We start from the raw sequence: 20135 nt of genomic DNA on the forward strand, positions 1-20135 counted from the left end.
ATTCAATGATTTCAATAAATCTCTTTGTACCTCAGAGTCACTCATTTTCCCACCTATCAACTTGGAATGAATGGAAACATCAGACAGGACTGCATTCTTGATTTTCAGGAGTTCATATGTCTAGTCTCACTTATGAACAATTAATATTCCCAAATCAGTATTTAAAGGTCCAAGTAGAACTGTTGGATTTTCCTCAGGAAAAAATAAATGATTTATTCTTCTTATGGTGAGAATAGTGACTATTTCAGTGTAGGATTAGATGTTGGAGGTAAGTATCCAATGTCAAAACCAAAAACTAAAAATTTCAAGATTGAGATTTCAAAAGACTTGAAAGATTGTATTTTAAAAGTTACCCTAAAAGTTTGAACGATTATTTTTTCAGTTTTAAAATGGCGGTCCTAAATTTAAAAATAAAAACTAAGTAACACACTATGTCTCTGTCATGACATTAGAAAACTGCACCATTTAAAATCTGAGGAAAATGAAAAACTGTTTCAACAAGAGGGTTTTTTCCTTAATAGTCATCCATAGTATTTTCAAAAAAGACGTTCCGCACATCCAGGATGGAGGCCAATTCCAAAATGTGCTTCTGAAGATGCGGGTTCTCCACCGTTTCATCCCTTGGCAGCTGTGGATAGGATTCTGGGTAATTTCGAGTTTCCTGATAAAGAAGAAAAATCACACTTTACAGTCCAAAGGTAGGAAATTATACATTCTGACAGAGTGCTAAGGAGCAGCTAAAAATTCATTTCCTTCTCTCTTTTTTTTAAGTCTTTTTGAGACAGGGTCTCCCTGTAACCCCAGCTGTCCTGGAACTCACTATGTAGACCAGGCTGGCCTTGAACTCACAGAGATCCACCTGCCAGTGCTGGGATTAAAGGCATGCACCACCATGCTTGGCTCTTTTTTTCTTCATTACCTTCTCACATTGGTTATTATTGTTAATATATTTGCTGTTTTCTGTGGCTTGGGATTTCTTATTTCTGTTTTTTGAGTCTTGTTATATAGCCCAGGCTGGCCACAAATACGTGGCAATGTTCATGCTTCACCGTCCAAGTGCTGGGATTACAGTCTGCCCACATATCCAGCTACTATCTTTACTGAATTACTAACAAATGACAATTTTAACTTCAACAATAGCTTCATATGGGTCAACTTAACATATTTCCACAGTGAACGTTTCACACACATTTGCTAACCTCTGGGGCTGTTAGGCCTGTGCTCTGTATCACTTGCTGAAGATGATACAAATCCTTCTGATTGACTGGGATCCACATATGAAATTTCAACAAATATTCATTGTGTGAATAAATGCATATTGCAGTAGAACTCAAAATAAGGGGAAAAAAACAATAACAGAAGGTCAAGTCAGAGGGCCTCAGTAATTAATATAGGACAAAGAGGTGTTAAAATGCCTATGAAATATGGACAAAGACCTTGAACAGCCAAAGCAATCCTATGTAGAAAAAAACAATACTGGGAGCATCACAAGATTTGACTTCAAATTACACTAGAGAGCCTTAACACCAGAAAGAGTATGGAACTGGCAGGTGGACTAGACAAGGTAGACCAATGGAACAGAGAACCCATAAAGAAACCCACACAGCTACAACCACCTAACCTTTGGCAAAATACAAAGGCTACAGTAGCAAAAAAATCTGCTTCAACAAATGGTGTTGGGAAAACTTAATACCCACTTGGAAAAGAATGAAACTAAATCTATCTGTCTGACCCCACACAAAAAAATAGTTCAAAATGGCTTAAAAAATCTTAATGTAAGACCTGAAATTCCGAAAATGCTGGAGAAAAATATAGGCAAACACTCTAAGATAGGGAACACATAAGAACTTTCTCAAAAGGACTCCAGCAGCAGAAACTAATCCTAAGAATTAACAAATGGGTAGACTGCCTGAGAATGCCTGGATCAGGCCTCTGCTGAGCTTCCCCAAATCGCCTTTACCCAACCCCCTAACTGGAATTATGTGAGGACCCTCCCACTTTGCCAGGGTCAGACCTCCTTGCCCTACAGCAGTAGGGTAAGAGCTGAGACCTTAGCAGATGGCCTGGAGTGCCTGGAACTGGCCTCTGCCTGGTGTAGAACCTGAGACCTCAGCAGAAGGCCTGAGAGTGCCTGGATCTGGCCTCCTCTTGGTGACCAGCTTCCCCAAATTGTGCTATACCCAATCCCCTAATTGGGATTGCTTGAGGCCCCTCCCATATCCCCAGGGGTAGACCTCTCTGTCCTACAATAGATTAGGGATTGAGATTTTAGCAGACCACCTGAGAGCACAGGGATCCTGCCTTAGGGTGGTACAGACTTTCCCCAAATCCTGCCAAGCCCAACCCCCTAATTGGGATTATGTGAGGCTCCTCCCACTTCGCCAAGGGCAGACCTCTCTGCCCTACAATAAGTGCTGAGACCTTAGCAGACCACCTGAGAGTGACTGGATCTGGCCTCCATGTGGTGGTGAGCCTCTCCAAATTGTACCCTGCCCAAGCCCCTAATAGCGACCATGTGAGTGAGGCCCCTCCCACTTTGCCAGGGCTAGAATTTTCTGCCCTACAGTAGGGGCTGAGACCTTAGCAGACTGCCTGAGTGTGCCAAAATTAGGCCTCCCCTTAGCGAACTTCCCAAATTGTGTTGTGAATACCCACTAGTAGGGGGTCCAAACATTAGAAGGACACCCAAGTGCACCTGATTGGAACCTGACTTGCGCCTCTGTGAGAGCTCCTGAGTAGCTGATCTGAAGCCACTAGTTCCCTCCAAAATAAAATCAAAGAGAACCTGAAACCTAGACCAACCAGACTTACATACCCAATAAAAAACAACCAAGGCACATCAATAATACAAACAGAAGCAAACTTCAACTCAACAAGGCTTGAATTTCAAACCAGAATCACAAACAATAAAAGAAATCCACATCCAAAATCACAATGGAAAAATAATAATATGGAAAACCAAAACAGTGTTCCCACCAAACTCCACCAGTCCTGTAGAACAGTTCTACAAGAAGCCCCTAGCAATAACCCAGGACACAGAATTTAAAAGAACATTCATAAACATGATCAAAAAATTCAACAAATTTAAAGAACACACAAACAAATCAAAGAACTAAAAGAAGACAGTGATAAACTTCTGACTGAATTCACAAGAGATAGAAACACTGAAGAAAACTCAGGCTGAAATGAAGAAGTGAAAAACTCGATAAGCTAAACTGAAACAACAGGAAAAAGCCTCACCGATAGAATGAATGAAATGGAAAACAGAGTATGAACACTGGAGGATAGAGTTGAAGAACTGGACTGCTGAAGCAAAGATAATGAAAAAAAATTTAAAAACACAGGAATGGAATATGTAGGAAATGTGGGAAACCACAAAGAGACCAAGGAAGCAGGTCTCTGTGAATTTGAGGCCAGTCTCGTCTACACAGTGAGTTCCAGGCCAGTCAGAGCTACGTAGTGAGACTCTGTCACAAAAAGAATGAAATTACTGTATTTGCAGGAAAATGGGTAGAACAGGAAATCATTTTGTTAAACAAAATAAGCCAGACTCAAAGATAAGTGCCATGATTTCTCCCATATGAGGAACCTACATTTAACTTTATATACACCTTTTCTATATGAACAGTACAAAGGAATCTATGAGATGGGAGGAAGACAGCTAATAGGAGGGAGAAGGGGCAGAAAGGGTAATGGAGCATGTGTGCTAACAGAAGGAGGACTATTTTGTGAAAGGGGACCAGGAAGAGGGACAGAGGGGGACAGAAAAGGGAGTAGGGGTGAATAAGAAAGAAATACAATGATATATATGTATGAAAATATACTCACAATGAAACCTCTTTGTATGCTAACCAAAAAATTAACTTAATAAGAGACTAAGCTTTCAGGAACAGATGATTTAAAAGAAGCTAGAAGCAGCTGAGAGAAAAAAGGAGGTGGGAGACATAATCTGGAGACAGTGTAAAAGTTAGGTGTTTTTTTTTTTGTTTTTTTTTTTTTTTGGCACAGGGTTTCCCTGTAGCCCCACCTGGTCTGGAACTCACTTTGCAGACCAGGCTGGCCTTGAACTCACAGAGATTTGTCTGCCTCTGTCTCCCAAGTGCTGGGACTAAAGGCATGTACGACCAAGCCTGGCTATAAAAGTTAGATGTTTTAAGTATATGTTATTTGAGAAAATACAGTAATACAGACACAACTTCCCTATAACTAGAAACCAAAAATTCAGGGCTATATCTCAATAGCAGATTTATGCTTGGTGTCCTGTTAAGAGTGCTTACCTAGCATCCTCAAGGCCCTATGGGAAAAAGATTTAAAGAGTTTATGTAAACACTGATATCCTTTTGTTGCTATGGAAGGAGGTGTTGACACAGGATCTCAATGTGTAACCCTGAGAGGCCTCAAACTTGCAACTCTTGTATCTCATGTCCTGAGTGCTCGGATTATAATCCTGCCACCACTCCTGGCAAATGCAATCTTCATGAAGATAAATACTGAACTTATGAAAATGGCTTATCCATATTAAAATAAACTTTAACCCTCACCTCACATTGTAACTAAAAACAGATCAAGAGCCAGGTGTGGTGGCACCTGCCTTTAGTCCCAACACTAAGGCAGAAGCAGAGGCAGATGCATCTCTGAGTTCAAGGCCAGCCTGAATAGTGAATTCTAAGTCAGCTGGGGCTACAGGGAGACCCGGTCTCAAAAAGACCATTTGTAAACTTAGGACAGGCAAAGATTTCTTACTAACTGATAAAAACACAAACCACAACACGCACACAAAAATTAGTTGAATTTCATCAATATTTAAAAAGCTTAGTCTTCAAAAGCTACTGTTAAAAAAACACAAAAGAAGAGACAGTATAGTCAATGAACACATGAAAAGATGTCCCCAATCACTACTGGTGAGAGAGATGACACTGAACTGCAAGGGGATCTCCCAACCTGCCACCATGATTGCCAGAATTTAAGTCTCACAGCACCCAGTGAGCACAAGGACACAGAACAACTTTCCTACACCGTGGTGGGAATATAAATTGGTGCACCTGCTCTGAGAAGAGGCTTGGTGGTTTCTAGAAATGAACACATGTCAACCCACTGCCAAGAAAACAGCAAAGGTAGGAGGAGCAAGTGGGCTTCAAGGAGAGGATGCATTCCACAAAGCTGAACTCACACTAGATGGGGAAATCAAGGAAGACAGCAGAGTGACAGAAGGAGATACTTTGGGTCTTGACTCTGGAGAGGACAAGGGAGCAGAACAGAAGCAGGATGCTGACTCTCCTGCCAAAAACACCTTCTGTTGCCATATGCTGGAAAAAGTTAAAGGTGGCCAAGAAGAATAAATCTAGATAAAGACTGTCTTTTATCCATGAAACTGCTTTCTAGTGGTGGGCAGCATAAAAGAAGGTATTTCTATTGAAAGAAAGTTCTCTTACTATATGTGGAGGAAATTTTTAAAAAGTCAAAATGTATGTGTGCAGAGACTTATTTAAGCTCTTCTATTTATAATGAGCAGTTTTATTTAATAATAGCTAACGATTTAAAACTGCCCAGGTACTTATCAACATGAGAACAATGGAATACTACTTAGTACCAAAAAGGAATAAACTACTGATGCATGAAACAAAATGGACATATCTTAGTAAAAGCTTTATGAACGATTCCATCCAATGTGATTCAAATTTATGATAAGGTATTACTAATATACAGTGAACAAGGAAGTGGGTTGTAGACTCACTAGAAAGGGTTAGGAAGGAAATGTTTTGGATTGATGCTGTTCTGTGACTTAATAGAGGTTTGAGTTACATAGTAACTCATGTACACCAAAAGCTGTATTTTCAGTTTTTTTGCATTTTGCTGTATGCATGTTTCTCTTAAAAAATATATATATACATATACATATATATATATACATATATATATATATATATATATATCCCAGGAAAAAAATCCCAGCACAGACATGAGGAAGTGGGTAAGAAGCTCCAACCCCACCTAAGGAAATTGTGCAACAGGTGGGTGCTGGGAGGGGCAGACAGTCTCTTTCAAGCATGAGATTCTTGGTAGGTTAAACATGCTCCAGAGGATGAACCCAAAGTGAAGGACATTTGGAGACACGAATCAGATGCTATACACACACACAAACACTAAAGTACATTAAATTGGGCAGGAGGGGCATTAGAGGGGATCTAAATACCATCAAATTACATGAAAACTGCAAAAATTCACTAAAAAAATACCCCACCTTGCCAAAAAAAAAACAGTCACGATAGTGGAGCACACCTGTAATTTTAACATTCAGGAGGTTGAGGCAGGAAGGTTGAAAAGTTCAAAGCCAGCTGAAACTACATAGTGAAACTACTGCCAAATATACAAAAGCAACATGGAAACAAACACTTTGAAACTAGAAGTTGAAAAGGGCTTTTTTTCTTGAGACAGGGTCTTCCTGCAGCCCCAGCTTGCCTGGAACTTGATATATAGACCAACCTGGACTCCATCTCAGAGAGATCCCTCTGCCTCAGCCTCCTGAGTACTGAGATTAAAGGCATGCATCACCAGGCCTAGCAAGAAAGGCATTTTTTTGGTCTTTTTTGATACAAGGTCTCCTTGTAGCCCCAGCTGGCCTGGAACTCACTATGTAGACCAGGCTAGGCTGGCCTGGAACTCACAGAGATCTGCCTGCCTCAGCCTCCAGAGTGCTGGGATTAAAGGTGTGTGCCACCACACCCAGCCAAAATAGTTGAAAAAGAAAAAAATATTTCTTTTTTTTTGGGGGGGGTCTTTTTGAGACAGGGTCTCCCTGTAGCCCCAGCTGGCCTGGAACTCACTATGTAAACCAGGCTGTCCTGGAACTCATAGAGATCCGTCTGCCTCTGCCTCCTGAGTGCTGGGATTAAAGGCGTGTGCCACCACTCCCTCCCAGGAACAAAATGTAATGGATATCACTAAAAAAAAAAAAAAAAAAATCACAATGAAGGGTGCTGAGTAAATCTATAAATTCAGAGACACAAATGAGAGAACAAAGACTTGCACATCCCTCATGGAGCACACTGAGGAAAGTTTGTGTGTGAGCAGATGCTCAACTTCAACAGCAATTGTGGAAGTGAAAATTAAAATGACAGTGACTACTACTTTATACTCATCTGACTCACAAAAATCAAAACCAAAAAATGGCTTCAACAAGGAGTAGCAGTTCTTACACATTGCTGGTATGGATGCAAAGTGAGGGACCAGGTTAGAAACAGTCTGGTATTACATACTTAAGTTAAATATGCTTATATACTCTGGCTTTGCACATTCACTGTTAGGTATATTCCAAAGAGAAAATCTTATACATGTGCACCAAGAAACTCATATAAGAATTTTATAGTGGGGCCTAGAGAGATAGCTCAGCAATTAAGAGCACTGGCTGCTCTTGCAAAAGACCTAGATTTAGTTCCCAGTACCCACATGGCGGCTAACAACCATCCTTAACTCCAGTTCCAAGGGATCTAATGCCCTCTTCTACCTCCAAGGGCATTTCATGACATGGGAGCACTTATACACATGCAAGCCAAACAATACATATAAATAAATACCGATAAATATTTTTAAAAAAGAATTTTAGAGTGGCATCATTTATAAAATAATAAATACCTGGAAGCAATCCAAATTTCCATTATGGGTAGAATGCAAAATTGTGACAGAGACAAACAATACCTTATGTCATGCAAAATTAAAGAATGAAAGCCATAATTAACATTGCTCACCTGCAAAAACATTTTGTGCTGGATAGATTTAGTTGTCAACTTGACACACCTGGGTAGAGGGAGCCACAACTGGTGAATTGCCTCCACTGGACTAGCCTGTGGCCATGTCTGTGGGGCATCTTCTTGATTACTGAGTGATGTGGAATGGCCCAGGCCACTGTAGGTGAGGCCACCTCCAGGCAGGTGGGCTTATGTTGTATAAGAAATCAGGATGAGCAGGGGCCAGGGGAGCAAGCCAGTAAGCAGCGTTCCTCCATGACCTGTGCTTCAGCTCCTGCTTCCAGGTTCTTGCCCTGAGCTCATAACTTGGGCTCACTCAGTGATTAACTACGACCTGGAAGATGTAAGCCAAGTAAACTCTTTCCTCCCCAAGTTGGTATTGGTCAGTGTATTTTGTCATCACAATGGAGAAACAAACTAGAACACATTTCATATATACATACAATGTGTATTAGTATAGGTATATTACATTTAAATTGTTTTCAAGTGGTATTACCAATTGAAAGCAGGGCACTGTGCGTAGATACTAGGCAGGCATTCTACCACTGAGCTACATTCCCACCTCTCAAAACACTATTGCTTAAAAAAAGCCATACAAGCTGGGTGTGGTGGCGCAAGCCTTTAATCCCAGCACTTGGGAGGCAGAGGCAGGAGGATCTCTGAGTTCAAAGCTAGCCTGGTCTACATAGTGAGTTCCAAGACAGCTGGGGCTACAGGAAGACCCTGTCTCAAAAACACACACACACACAAAAAAAAAAGTCATATAGATTAATCAATATATTAGAAATAGAAATAAAAATGACAAGGTTTTAATAAAAGTCAAATAATCCTAAAATTCAGGAAACGAGTTGCATTTGATGCCATAGATTAGGAAGGTCCTCAAAGGTAACGAGCATCTCTCTTGTTTTCTAAACACAGAGGTCTTATATATCCCAGACTGGTCTTGAACTCACTAACTTAGCCAAAGATGACCTTGAACTTCTGCCTCAACCTCTTTTTAATTTTTATTATTTTATTTTATATGTATGCATGTATTGCCTGCATATAGGTACGTGCTCCAATGTCATGCAATGCTGTCGGAGGACAGAAGAGGCTGTTGGATCCCCTGGAACTGGAGTTACGGACAGTTGTTAGCTTCCATGTGGGTGCTGGGATTCGAACTCGGGTCTTCTGCAAGAACAACCAGTGTTCTTAACCACTGAGCCATCTCTCCAGCACCCTGCCTCAGCCTCTTATTGCTGGGATTACAGGCAGCAGCCAGCATGCCCAGATCACGAAAACGGTCCTAACAGGATGGAAGCTACAGGTGTCACAATATTGTTATTCATTTTCCTATATGTTTGCTTTCCCACAGTATTCAAGGCTGACCTTGAACTCAATATTCCTGGCCCAGCCTCATGAGTACTAGGATTGTCGGCATGTGCCACATACCCACAATATTATTAATCTTTATTCTGTACATATTTACTTCTAAACATTATTGTGGATCTATTTAAACTTAAGTAAAACATATAAAATGATTCTTTAAATTAATTAAAAAGGCAAACTTGGTCTTTATTAATATTGTCTACTTACCCGAAAAATCTTGTGCATCCTCATGGTGGCTGAACAAAAGATAAATCTTGTGAGAAGCAAGCGAAGAAATTCATCTCCAAAAAACTGGAGAAATGCCTGATCTGTAGAGGAGAAGGGCACAGAAAAGGAGACAACATAAAAATGACACTTCAAAGGGAAACAAAGTTCAGGAAAGTGTTCGGGACTTTCTTATCTGGGACAGGTACCTTTAAAAGGCCCAAACAATTTAAAGTAGATGCCACTGTAAGTCATTATAGTATGTTTTTTTTTAAGGGTGCAGTTAGATCAGTAGGATACCTATTGAACGTGAATGGGTCAGTAGCTGGGCGATATCACGGTTGATTTTTCGGAGATATTCTTGACACTTTTCCCATAGGCCTCTACGCATGCTTGACAATCCGGAGACAAACAGGAAGGCCATTAGAGGATTGTTCAAAAAGAGAGTGAAGAGGCTACCTCGTTGAGATTGATCTGTAATAACAAACATGTTATATATAGACAACAGTTCTGCAAAAGTTAACAAGACATGAGGAGTATTTTAATATACTGATAGTTTATAAAATTAAGCTGCATCATTAAATAACAATTCAACAGCATAAAGTTTTCATGAAGTTATAAAAACACATTCTGGGCCTACTGCTTTCTGCTGAATAAAATTAAAATAGAACCTAGTTCACTTAAAAGGAAAGAGAAGTAAACACACTCATTATTTTAACTTCCAACTAAATAATACATCAAGTGCTAGTTCATGGAGTGTCCATGTGGGAGTCTCACGAACACTAGTCTTTTTTGTTCTCCTTTGTAAGTTGCCCTTTCTCTGTCTCTCCTCCCCAGTTCATTTTTAGACAGGGTCTTAAGTAACTCAGAGTGGTCTTAAACTCAAGATGTAGTTCAAGATGATACCAAACTCCTAATTTTCCTGCCTCTCCACCTCCCAAGTGTAAAATTACAGGTATGCCAATACTAAGCACCAAGCACTTTGCTTGGTTCTTAAGAGATCAACATTTTCTTTCTTGGTGCTTTGCACTGCTGACCTCACTGACTCTTTAAGATGTTAGTTGCCACTCATATGTTCACTGATCCCGAATTTTCTAGAACTAAGACTGAATTCTTTAGTTCCAGCTCTGTTGATGTCCTATGATCTATTTAAACACAAAGGCTATGACTGCTCAAAACTGAGACACAGTATGAATTCATATCAGATTTCAAAGATTTAGTGCAAAAAGGCATCCTGTTAACACCCACTTCACCAGCTTTATTTGAAATGTGGCTCCTAGAAAACCTTAAATCAGCTCCACAGCTCATCCTGTATCAATGCACTGCGCTGCTCTTGTCCTATATCTCCCAATGCACTGCATTCCTCTAGACTCCTACAGTCAACTCTACCCTCAGAAGACCTTGAGCTCAACATGAAACATTTGAAAGCCAAAGCTTTCCCCTTTAGTCCTCAATGAGTCTCAGTATTTCTACCAACCCCTGAGCCAGAGACCCGTATGTCCATTCCTGCCCTCTTGCTCTCTCTGCCCCCAAGTCCTGCAGCCTCAGTGGGCTTAGCATTCAATCACTGTTGAGGTCTGGCCACCATCATCTCCCCATTTCCCTCAGTGCCCGCTCCAATTCATTTTCAGTGAGGTTAACTGATTATCCTCTGTTTAAAATCTTGCACTGATGCCCCATTGTTTGACTCAAATCACACCACAAATCCTTAAAAGGATTTTCATCATTCAAACACACAACCCAAACTCTACCCTTCAACAAGAGGCACTGTCTTAACTTCTCTAAGTATTTCACAAACTCAGGGCCATAGCACATATAATTTCCCTGCTTGGACACTCCTGTTCAGCATTCCCCTCTCCATCCAATTCTCCATGCCCGGGAAGTCCACTGTGGAAATCATCTCTTCCCCTTGCTTCACTCCTATGTGCTCATGAGCAGTTCCGTGTTTGCGTTCGAATGCTTTCTCCTGGGATGCTCTCGTAGCACGTACAGTGCTGCCCATTAGGTCACCACTATCTTCTACTAGACACTGGCTCTATGAGAAACACAAGCGTATTATCAGGTCCAATGCAGTCCCCAGTGCCTAGCACAACGCCTGGTAAATAAACATTAAAGAAGTGTGTGCTGAATGAGTAACGCAAGTCTTGGCTAATGATAAAACTACAGGCTTTAGACACCAAAAGTGTAGGAACCTTATCTAGTGCTCAAATTACTAATGTATCTACTACTTTTTGCCCAGAGTGTCAACCCGTTTTGCAGAGTGTTTACTAGCAACAATGCTACTGAATACAATCCTAAATGCTTTTCATAATAGAAATTTGAATCTGTCTAGGTGGTTGAATAATTCATTTAAAAGTATCTGCAATCTAAGCTTTACAGTATATAGGATGCTAGGGCAAAAAATGTGAAGGACATGCATCAAATCTACACATATTAACATTAGTGGGAGGACTTCCTAGGTACCTGACACTATGTTACAAGGTAGGTAGTTTATTCTAGTATCTCTTGCTAGATGATTAGCTGAAGCACAGAATGATTGAATAGCTTTCCAAGGTCACACAGCTAACAAGTGGCTAAGTTACGATTCAAATTCAGTTAAGTCTGTATTTTCTTCCTCCACACAATGAAATCTTTCAGACCAAATAATCTTGGTACGGGCCTATTTGAACATGTAGTTTTAATAAAGCTACATTAGGACATGATGAAGACAGCACTCTAGGAGTGGAAAGAAGCTACATTCCTCCAGAAACGATAAGCAGCAGGATGACAAAATCCTCAAAGCAGGAGAATTTTACCGTTGTTTGAAGGTAAGTTCTATCCCTTAGGATTTTGGCATTTGGCTATATGAACTTAGTGTTGCTACAAGATTTTCCCTGTTAAACAGCAGAACTTACCTTAAAACAACGGTGAAAGTCTCCAGCTTCTCTCAGGCATTCAAATGCTGACCATCACTTCCTGTGTCAAACTATGTCAGCAGACAGGACTTCAGGCTGGGAAGTAGCAGTAAAATGCCATCTCCCACAGAGAGACATCAGCACTATTCACAGTCAGGGAGATAGTGAAACAGTGACAAGTCTGCTAAGACAGTGTGAAGGTTCACTTAGCATTTTACCTAGGAAATCACTGGGAATTAGAATTAGATTTTATGTGTTACCTATTAAGGACAAATCACTAAGGGCAAACGGCTTCCCATTCGTAGCCACTGGAGAAATGGCCCAAATAAATTTGTCCTTCTGGTGGATTTGGAAGAGGTTCTTTATTTGCTGAGACAGAGTCTATGTATCTCTGGCTGGCCTGGAACTGGATATGTAGACCAGGCTACTTCGAATTCATAGAGATCTGACTGCCTCTACTTCTTGAATGCTGGGATTAAAGGTGTGCACTATCAAGCCCAGCCTCAGAAGAGGCTCTTTTATTTAAAAAAATACAAGATAAAACTTTGAAGAAAAAAAGAAAAGAAAGATGCCCCCTTAAGTTGTGCCAGATTATCCTAGCTCTTAGGCATAGGTTGAGAAGTTTCCTAGACCAGCAATCTTATGGTCTTTAAAGACGCCTAAAATACATAAAGATATAGAAAACAGTGCTATACACCTGCAAAACCAATTTTCAAATGTAAAAATCAGGAACTCTCTAACAGCAAGGGGTCAAACCAACTCATTCTCAGAAATGAGCTAACTTAGGCCTAATAGTAGCATATTGAGAAGCCTAGTTGTTGGCAAGGCTTCCGGGTCTATTTCAGATCGACACTTACCACTTGAATACCACATATACACACCTAATCATGAAGGGAGGTGAAACAAAGACCAATACTTTTTCATTCAAGATCTATTAGTGTAGCAGGCCCTGAGGGAACATACCTTGTAAAGCTTTTGGATATGCAGTAGGAGAAAGCAAGCAGACTAGTGGTTGTCCAAACAAGTTTGTGAAATTCTGTAATATATAAGAATTCAAGACTTTTATTAAAGATCTGACCATAGATTGGGCTCTTCAACTTATAAGCACATGTGGAAAGAGCAGCAGTTGCTGATATCCTGTCTCTGTCTCATTACTATGCACACAAAGATGCTAAAGTTTGCCATCAAAACAGTTAAGTTCAATTGTGAAGTAATGGCATAAGTATGAGTATAGCCTTGTAGGTAAGGGTCATCTGGTAGTCTACATCAGATAAACCAGGGTAAATTTTCCAAGAAGCCTCGAAGGCTCTGGGAATGAGTATATCTCTTATTGAGGCTTAGAGTGACCACTCACATATGATGATGCCAAAGTGTCCATTACAGTAAGAATTAAGCTGCCACTAGGACTATAGGAACAGTACATTGAATAATTTAGGATATTTTTTTCTCTAAAGGCAGATTTTATACATGGATAAAGTTTTTAGTGCCATAAATTATGTGGTAAAGCAATAAAACTTCTAAATAAATGGAAGCTGGGCACAGTGGCCCACACCTTTAGTCCCAGCATTCCAGAGGCAGAGGCAGGCGGATCTCCTGTGAATTCAAGGCCAGCCTGGTCTACATAGCAAGTTCCAGGCCAGCTGGGGCTACAGGGAGACCCTGTATCAAAAAGACAAAAAAGAAAACAAAACAAAAAACAAAACGATAGATAAATGGAAAGACATATTATGTTCTTATGAGGAACCCTTCTAAACAGTCATTATGCTAATTTATTGAAATTGAAATCAATTTCAACAAAAATGGCCACTGCTGATTTCCCCTGCAACAGAAAAATGTGATGCTAAATTCACACGGAAAAATTAGATTTCTTGGGAAAGAGATGATTCACCAGGTATTAAAACATACACTTTAAAACTTCAGTAATTAAAATGTGTAGCATTGACACAAGTGTGAGCACAAAACTAAAGGAACGGGCTGGAGAGATGGCTCAGTGCTCAAGTAAGAACACTGGCTGCTTGGGTAGGGGACGTGGCACCCTACCCAGCACCCACATGGCCACTAACAACCATCCATAACTCCAGTTCCAGGAGATCCTATGCCCTCTTCTGACCTCCGAAGGCATTGCACACACATGGGGTGCACTTATATACATGCCAGCAAAAATACTCATACACATAAAATAAAAATAAATTAGCCAGGTGTGGTGGCACACACCTTTAATCCCAGCACTTGGGAAGCAGAGGCAGGTGGATCTCTGTGAGTTCAAGTCCAGTCTGGTCTACACAGTGAGTTCCAGGCCAGCTGGGGTTACAGGGAGACCCTGTCTCAAAGAGATAAAAAAATAATAATTTAAAAAATTTAATGAGCCAGGCATGGTAGCGCACGCCTTTAGTCCCAGCACTTGGGAGGCAGAGGCAGGTGGATCTTTGTGAGTTCAAGGCCAGCCTGGTCTACATAGTGAGTTCCAGGACAGCTGGGGCTACAGGGAGACCCTGCCTCAAAAAAAAAAGGCAAAAAAAAAAAAAAAAAAATTAATGAATCAGAATGAAAAATCAGAAAAAGGCCTAAAAACATTTAGGACTTATGTATATATAATACAGTGACAGTTTTCCAAGTGGTTGGAAAAACTGGACATGCATGCATCCTGTGGCATGTATAGCCCCACCTCAACATATCCACAAATAAAAAATAATAATAAATGTAATCCATCCTGTGGGGTAGGAACTGAAGAGACTGCTCGGTGGCTAAGAACACTTGCTGCTCTTCCAGAGGGGATGGAAGCTCAGATCCCAGCATGCACATCAGGCAGCTAACAACTGCCTGTTATTTCAGCTCCAGGAAATCTGATGCCCTCTTATGGTCTCCTTGGGCACCCACACACACGGCATATATTCACACAAAAACACACACACGTATAAACTTAAAATAATTTCTTTAAAATTTTCTTTTTTTAAAAATGTATGAAATTGCAGAGCATGGTGGTACATACCTTTAATCCAAGCACTCAAGAGGCAAAGACAGGCAGGTCTTTGTGAGACCAAGGCCAGAGTGGGCTTCAGCAAGACTGCCTCAAAAAAAACAAACAAAAGTTCCAAATTGTGGGGCCCAGTGATTCATACCTATAACCTTGCTTAGTAGACTGAGATTGGAGGATCTCAAGGCCTGCATGTGTTACTGTCTCAAAAAAAAAAAAAACTGAGTATTAATCTACACACACACACACACACACACACTTTACTTTAAGATCTCTTCAACAAATACTAAGTAGATGGAGTACATAGTGTCCCAAGTTCTAGAGACACAATAAACAAAGCAACCGAGTGTGGTGGCACATGCCTTTAATCCCAGCACTCAGGAGGCAGAGGCAGGCAGATCTCTGTGAGTTCAAGGCCAGCCTGGTCTACAAAGAGAGTTCCAGGACAGCTGGGGCTACAGGAAGACTCTGTATCAATAAGACCAACCCCCGCCCCGACACACACAAATTCTGTCTTCCTGAAGATGATATTTGGACAGGGATGCTAGTAACAGATATAGGCAGGCTCCCAGTAAGCAAAATGAGTAAAAAATATAAAATCTTCAAAGAAAACAGAGGCTCAAGATACATAGCATGAAATACAATCAGTTATATTAATAGCACAGTTTTTAAGTCAGTGTGGCTACCACCTACTTGGATATGTGACCTTAGGGAAAAATGCTTAACCTTTCTGTAGCTAGGTTTTCTCATCAGCTAAATGAAGATAATAAAGGTAGCAAAGGTGAGCCTGGACGCACAGTCCTAATAGATCACAAGTTCAAGGCTGGCCTGTGCTACAGAGGAAGTTTAAGGCCAGTCTGAGCTACTAGAGAGATACTGTCCCAAAATAAAAAAGAAAAGAGGGACTGGAGATGAAGCTCAGTGGTAGAGTGCTTGTGTAGTATTTGTGAGGCCTTCGGTTCAACCTCAGTACTAGAAAAAAAAAAAAAGGTGGCAAATGTATGCCTAAGCATTAACTGCACACAAAGTGCATACATAAAGGATTAAGAAGAAAGCAGAGCACCCAGCTGCTTTAATGTTAACATTATGATCCTCAAAAACAATAAAGTCACAAGGTGAAGAAGACAAGTGATCTGAAACATGGCCATCAGGAAGGACTTTACTAAGAGGTTCACTTGCTCACACAACTGGTATACATGAGGGTATGAAAATTCAAGGTAGAGAGGGCAGAAGACAACCTGGAACATTAACTCCAGGAAGGAAATGAGTGTTGCTGAAGAGACAGAGCAAGTGAGCAGGTCAGGGATGCACGTGTGTGTCCTTTGTTCTGAATAAGACCTTTATTCTGAGTGAGATGGGAAGTCACAGGAGATTTGGGGCAGAGAAAGGACATCCTGACTTTCAAGCACACATGTATGAGAGCTAAAGCAGGACAAAAGCCAGTTGGCATACTACTGCAATGACTCAGGTGGGTAAGAACAGTGGCAGGGACCAGGGGGATGGCAGTGGAGGAGATAAGATTATAGGCCTTTAATTAGATCCAGAAGGGTTTCTTGGCATGGATGTGGGATATGAGGAAAGCAGAACAACATCCATTATGAACCAAGACTTGAGCTAGGACAGCTATGAAAGTCTAATAGCCACTAACTAAAATAGGAAGCTGGAGGCAGAAGTCTAGGCATTTTAGGGGGCATGTTAGTTTGCAATCACTAGTCAAAGCTCCAATTGGATATGTACTGTAGGTAGATGACTGAGGGGAGATCTAGAGAATGGTCTGGCCTGGAAATAGTGCTCCAGGATATAGTCAGACTGGATGTAGTAATAAAAGTCAAGAAACTAGGCCTGGAATGGTGGTGTATGCCTTTAATCCCAGCGCTTGGGAGGCAGAGGCAGGTGGATCTCTGTGAGTTTCAAGGTCAGTCTGGTCTACCTAGTGAGCTCTAGGACAGCTGTGGCTCCAGGGAGACCCTGTCTCCAAAAAGGAAAAAGAAAAAAAAGTCAAGAAACTAGGTAAGAGCCCCATGGGGGTAAGCTATGGCTGGAAAATGGAAGGAACCCAAGGATGATCAGAGAACTCAAGGATGACCAGAGAGAGGAGGAAAAGAGGCTGGGAAAACAAGTTAACATTAGATCCTGATTGCCCTAAGGCAATCCAGCAACTTGAAGTTAGGTTTTGAAAGTCACACTTAGAAAAGCAGATGCCAGAACTAGGCATGGTGGTGCATGCCTTTAATCCCAGCACTTTGGAGGGAGAGGCAGGAGAATCTCTGTGAATTCCAGGCCAGCTGGGGCTATAGAGAGACCCTGTCTCAAAAGGACCAAAAAAAAAAAAAAAAAAAAAAAAAAAAAAAAATGACAAATATAGAAGAAGGACTCAGAAATGTGGAAAGCCTGGGTGAACTGAGAGTTCCAGAAGGGCATGAGAGAAACTTGAGCAGAGCTAGCAATTAAAGAAATAATGGCTGAGAATTTTCATTTGCATGAATGAAAAACTCCAATCTAACAATTCAAACTGTCTAACAAACCCCAGATGCTAACACAAATCTACACTTAGCAGAGTACAAATGCAGGACAATAGAAATTAAGAAATGGGCTTTTTTTTTTTTTCCCCCGATCTTTTTGAGACAGGGTCTCCCTATGGCTCCAGCTGTCCTGGAACTCACTATGTAGACCAAGCTGGCCTTGAACTCACAGAGATCTGCCTGCCTCTGCCTCCCAAGTGCTGGGATTAAAGGTGTGCACCACCACGCCCAGCAGAGATGGGCTTTTAAAGCAGCAGAATTTGGGGGACAGGTAGGATATCTCAATCTGTGGTGAGTGACTTAATAAAGAGTGTGGCAATCTGCACATACCAAATACTTTAGGATGAGGCTGTTTTTACAAATATCTAAGTCATGTGTACTGGCTCACAATGATTTTTTTCTTCCAAGGAAAAGAAAACAGAACTAAAAAGAATTGCCCAAAGTTATGGAGGTTTCTTAAAAGAAATTTCTAGGGGCTGGAGAGATACATCACTCAGCAGTTAAGAATACTGGGTGTTCTTGCAGAGGACCCAGGTTCAAGTCCCAGCATCCACACGACGGCTACCAACCATCTGTAACTCCAGTTCTGGGGACCCAATGCTCTCTTCTGACATCCTGGAGCATTGCACAACACAGGTAGACTTACCCACATTCAGGCAACACATTCATACACATAAAATAAAAATGATAAAAATTTAAAAAAAATTTCTAGCTAGTGCTCTATTATCACAGAGAAAGCCAATCAGCTTGCCCATTTTAATCCTAATGAAAGCATGAGAGCCAAAATATGGGTCATAGTTGCCATACAGATCTTGGTCTTTCCTTTTGGCAGGAAGCTCAGCCTAGCATGCAAAGTTCCTTTTCTTCCAAGTATAAAAGAGCAGGAATTTGGACTGAGAAGGCATAGTTACACAGGACATTTCAAACTCTAACATAAAAAAAAAATTTTTTTTTTTTTTGTCTTTTTGAGACAGGGTTTCCCTGTAGTTCCAGCTAGACTGGAACTCCCAGAGATCCACCTGCCTCTGCCTCCCAAGTGCTGGGATTAAAGGCCTGTGCCACCACACCTGGCTAACATAAAGATTCTTTAAATAGAAGCTAAGAACACAGCGCATTCATCTAATCACTCAGCATGTATTTATTTATTTTTGGGGGGGGGTGTCTTTTTGAGACGGGGTTTCCCTGTAGCCCCAGCTGGCTTGGAACTCACTAAGTAGACTAGGCTGGCCTTGAACTCACAGAGATCTACCTGCCTCTGCCTCTAGAGTGCTGGATTAAAGGTGTGAGCCAGCTTCTATGTGTCAAAAATCTTAAGGGTGGGTGGGACAGTGTGGTTTATGCCTTTCATTCCTTTCAATCAAGAACTCAGGAGACAAAAAGCCCCAAACCCATAGATACACACCTTAGGGAAAGTACACATAATGGTGGTAGGCCTTTATATTTTAGGCAGCATATCGAGTTTTCTCATAAAGGAAGACCTAAAGGTAGTGACAGCAGAGGATGCCCCCTGACTAAAAGGTCCCATCTCAAGGACCTACTCACTCACCTAGTTTCTCACTCCATTCTTAATCAGGACTAGACAAATGAGGATTATGATACTCTGACGAAAATCTCTAATATAAAAGATACAGGTAAAACCAAACAGAAGCAACACAAAGGAAAGCAAAGAGAAGAATACAAAAATGATCACCGAGGCTGGGACTGTAGCTCAGTAGTAAAGTGCTTACCTAGCATGATGTGAAGCCCCGGTTGCATCACAAAATAAAATAAAAAAATAAAAATAATCAATCATGTTCTCAAGGGCACAAGAAGATATTTCAAACACCGTGAAAAGGTAAGTATATATGTATGCTATGTGTACATGTTTGTAATACACATAGACATTTATTTCTTTAGCTATGTCAAAGGAAAATTTAAGGCACTGGCAGGGGTTTACATTTTGGAATTATTCCACTGATTTTTCTCCTTTTTTTTTCCCTCTGTAGCCCCAGCTGGCCTGGAACTTGCTATGTAGACCAGGCTGGCCTCAAACTCACAGAGATTCACCTGCCTCTGCTGGGATTAAAGGCATGCTCCACCGTGCCTGGCCTTTCCATTCTGTTTTTAAAGAACTTTTGTTTGCATATATTGAACCTTCTTTCCCAAGATTTTGTTTGGTATTGTTTATTTGTTTTTGTATTTATCTGAGACAGGGTCTTACTATGAAGCCCAAGCTGACCAGGCACTCACTATATAGCCCAGCCTGGTCTTGAACTTTCAGCAATTCTCCTGCTCAAACTCCTTTAAAAACTCCCCAACTCCACACATTCAACAAAGATACATACATAGCTTAAAAAAGCACACAAATAAGTTTTCTAAAAATAAAAAATTTTAACATTAAATTTATCAAAATGGGAAGCTAGAAATATGCTAAAAAAAACTTAGGGTG

At 40.8% G+C, this 20135-nt stretch overlaps 1 protein-coding gene across 3 annotated transcripts in view; it reads right to left on the reverse strand.

The window, feature by feature from the left end:
- Positions 1–497: 497 nt before the first annotated feature.
- The window catches only part of Scai (suppressor of cancer cell invasion), a 151122-nt gene continuing 131484 nt past the window's right edge, over positions 498–20135 (reverse strand). For all 3 annotated transcript variants that reach the window (XM_008824779.3, XM_029559603.1, XM_029559606.1), the window contains 4 exons: positions 13175–13247; positions 9618–9791; positions 9321–9421; positions 498–661 (listed from right to left, as the gene is read on the reverse strand). In XM_008824779.3, the coding sequence (XP_008823001.1) occupies positions 515–661; positions 9321–9421; positions 9618–9791; positions 13175–13247 (495 nt within the window). In that variant the 3' untranslated portion in view covers positions 498–514. The remainder of the gene's footprint in view (positions 662–9320; positions 9422–9617; positions 9792–13174; positions 13248–20135) is intronic.

This window comes from Nannospalax galili, unplaced genomic scaffold (genome assembly GCF_000622305.1).
Source record: "Nannospalax galili isolate Female #2095 unplaced genomic scaffold, S.galili_v1.0 scaffold290, whole genome shotgun sequence".
Taxonomy (NCBI): Eukaryota; Metazoa; Chordata; class Mammalia; order Rodentia; family Spalacidae; genus Nannospalax; species Nannospalax galili.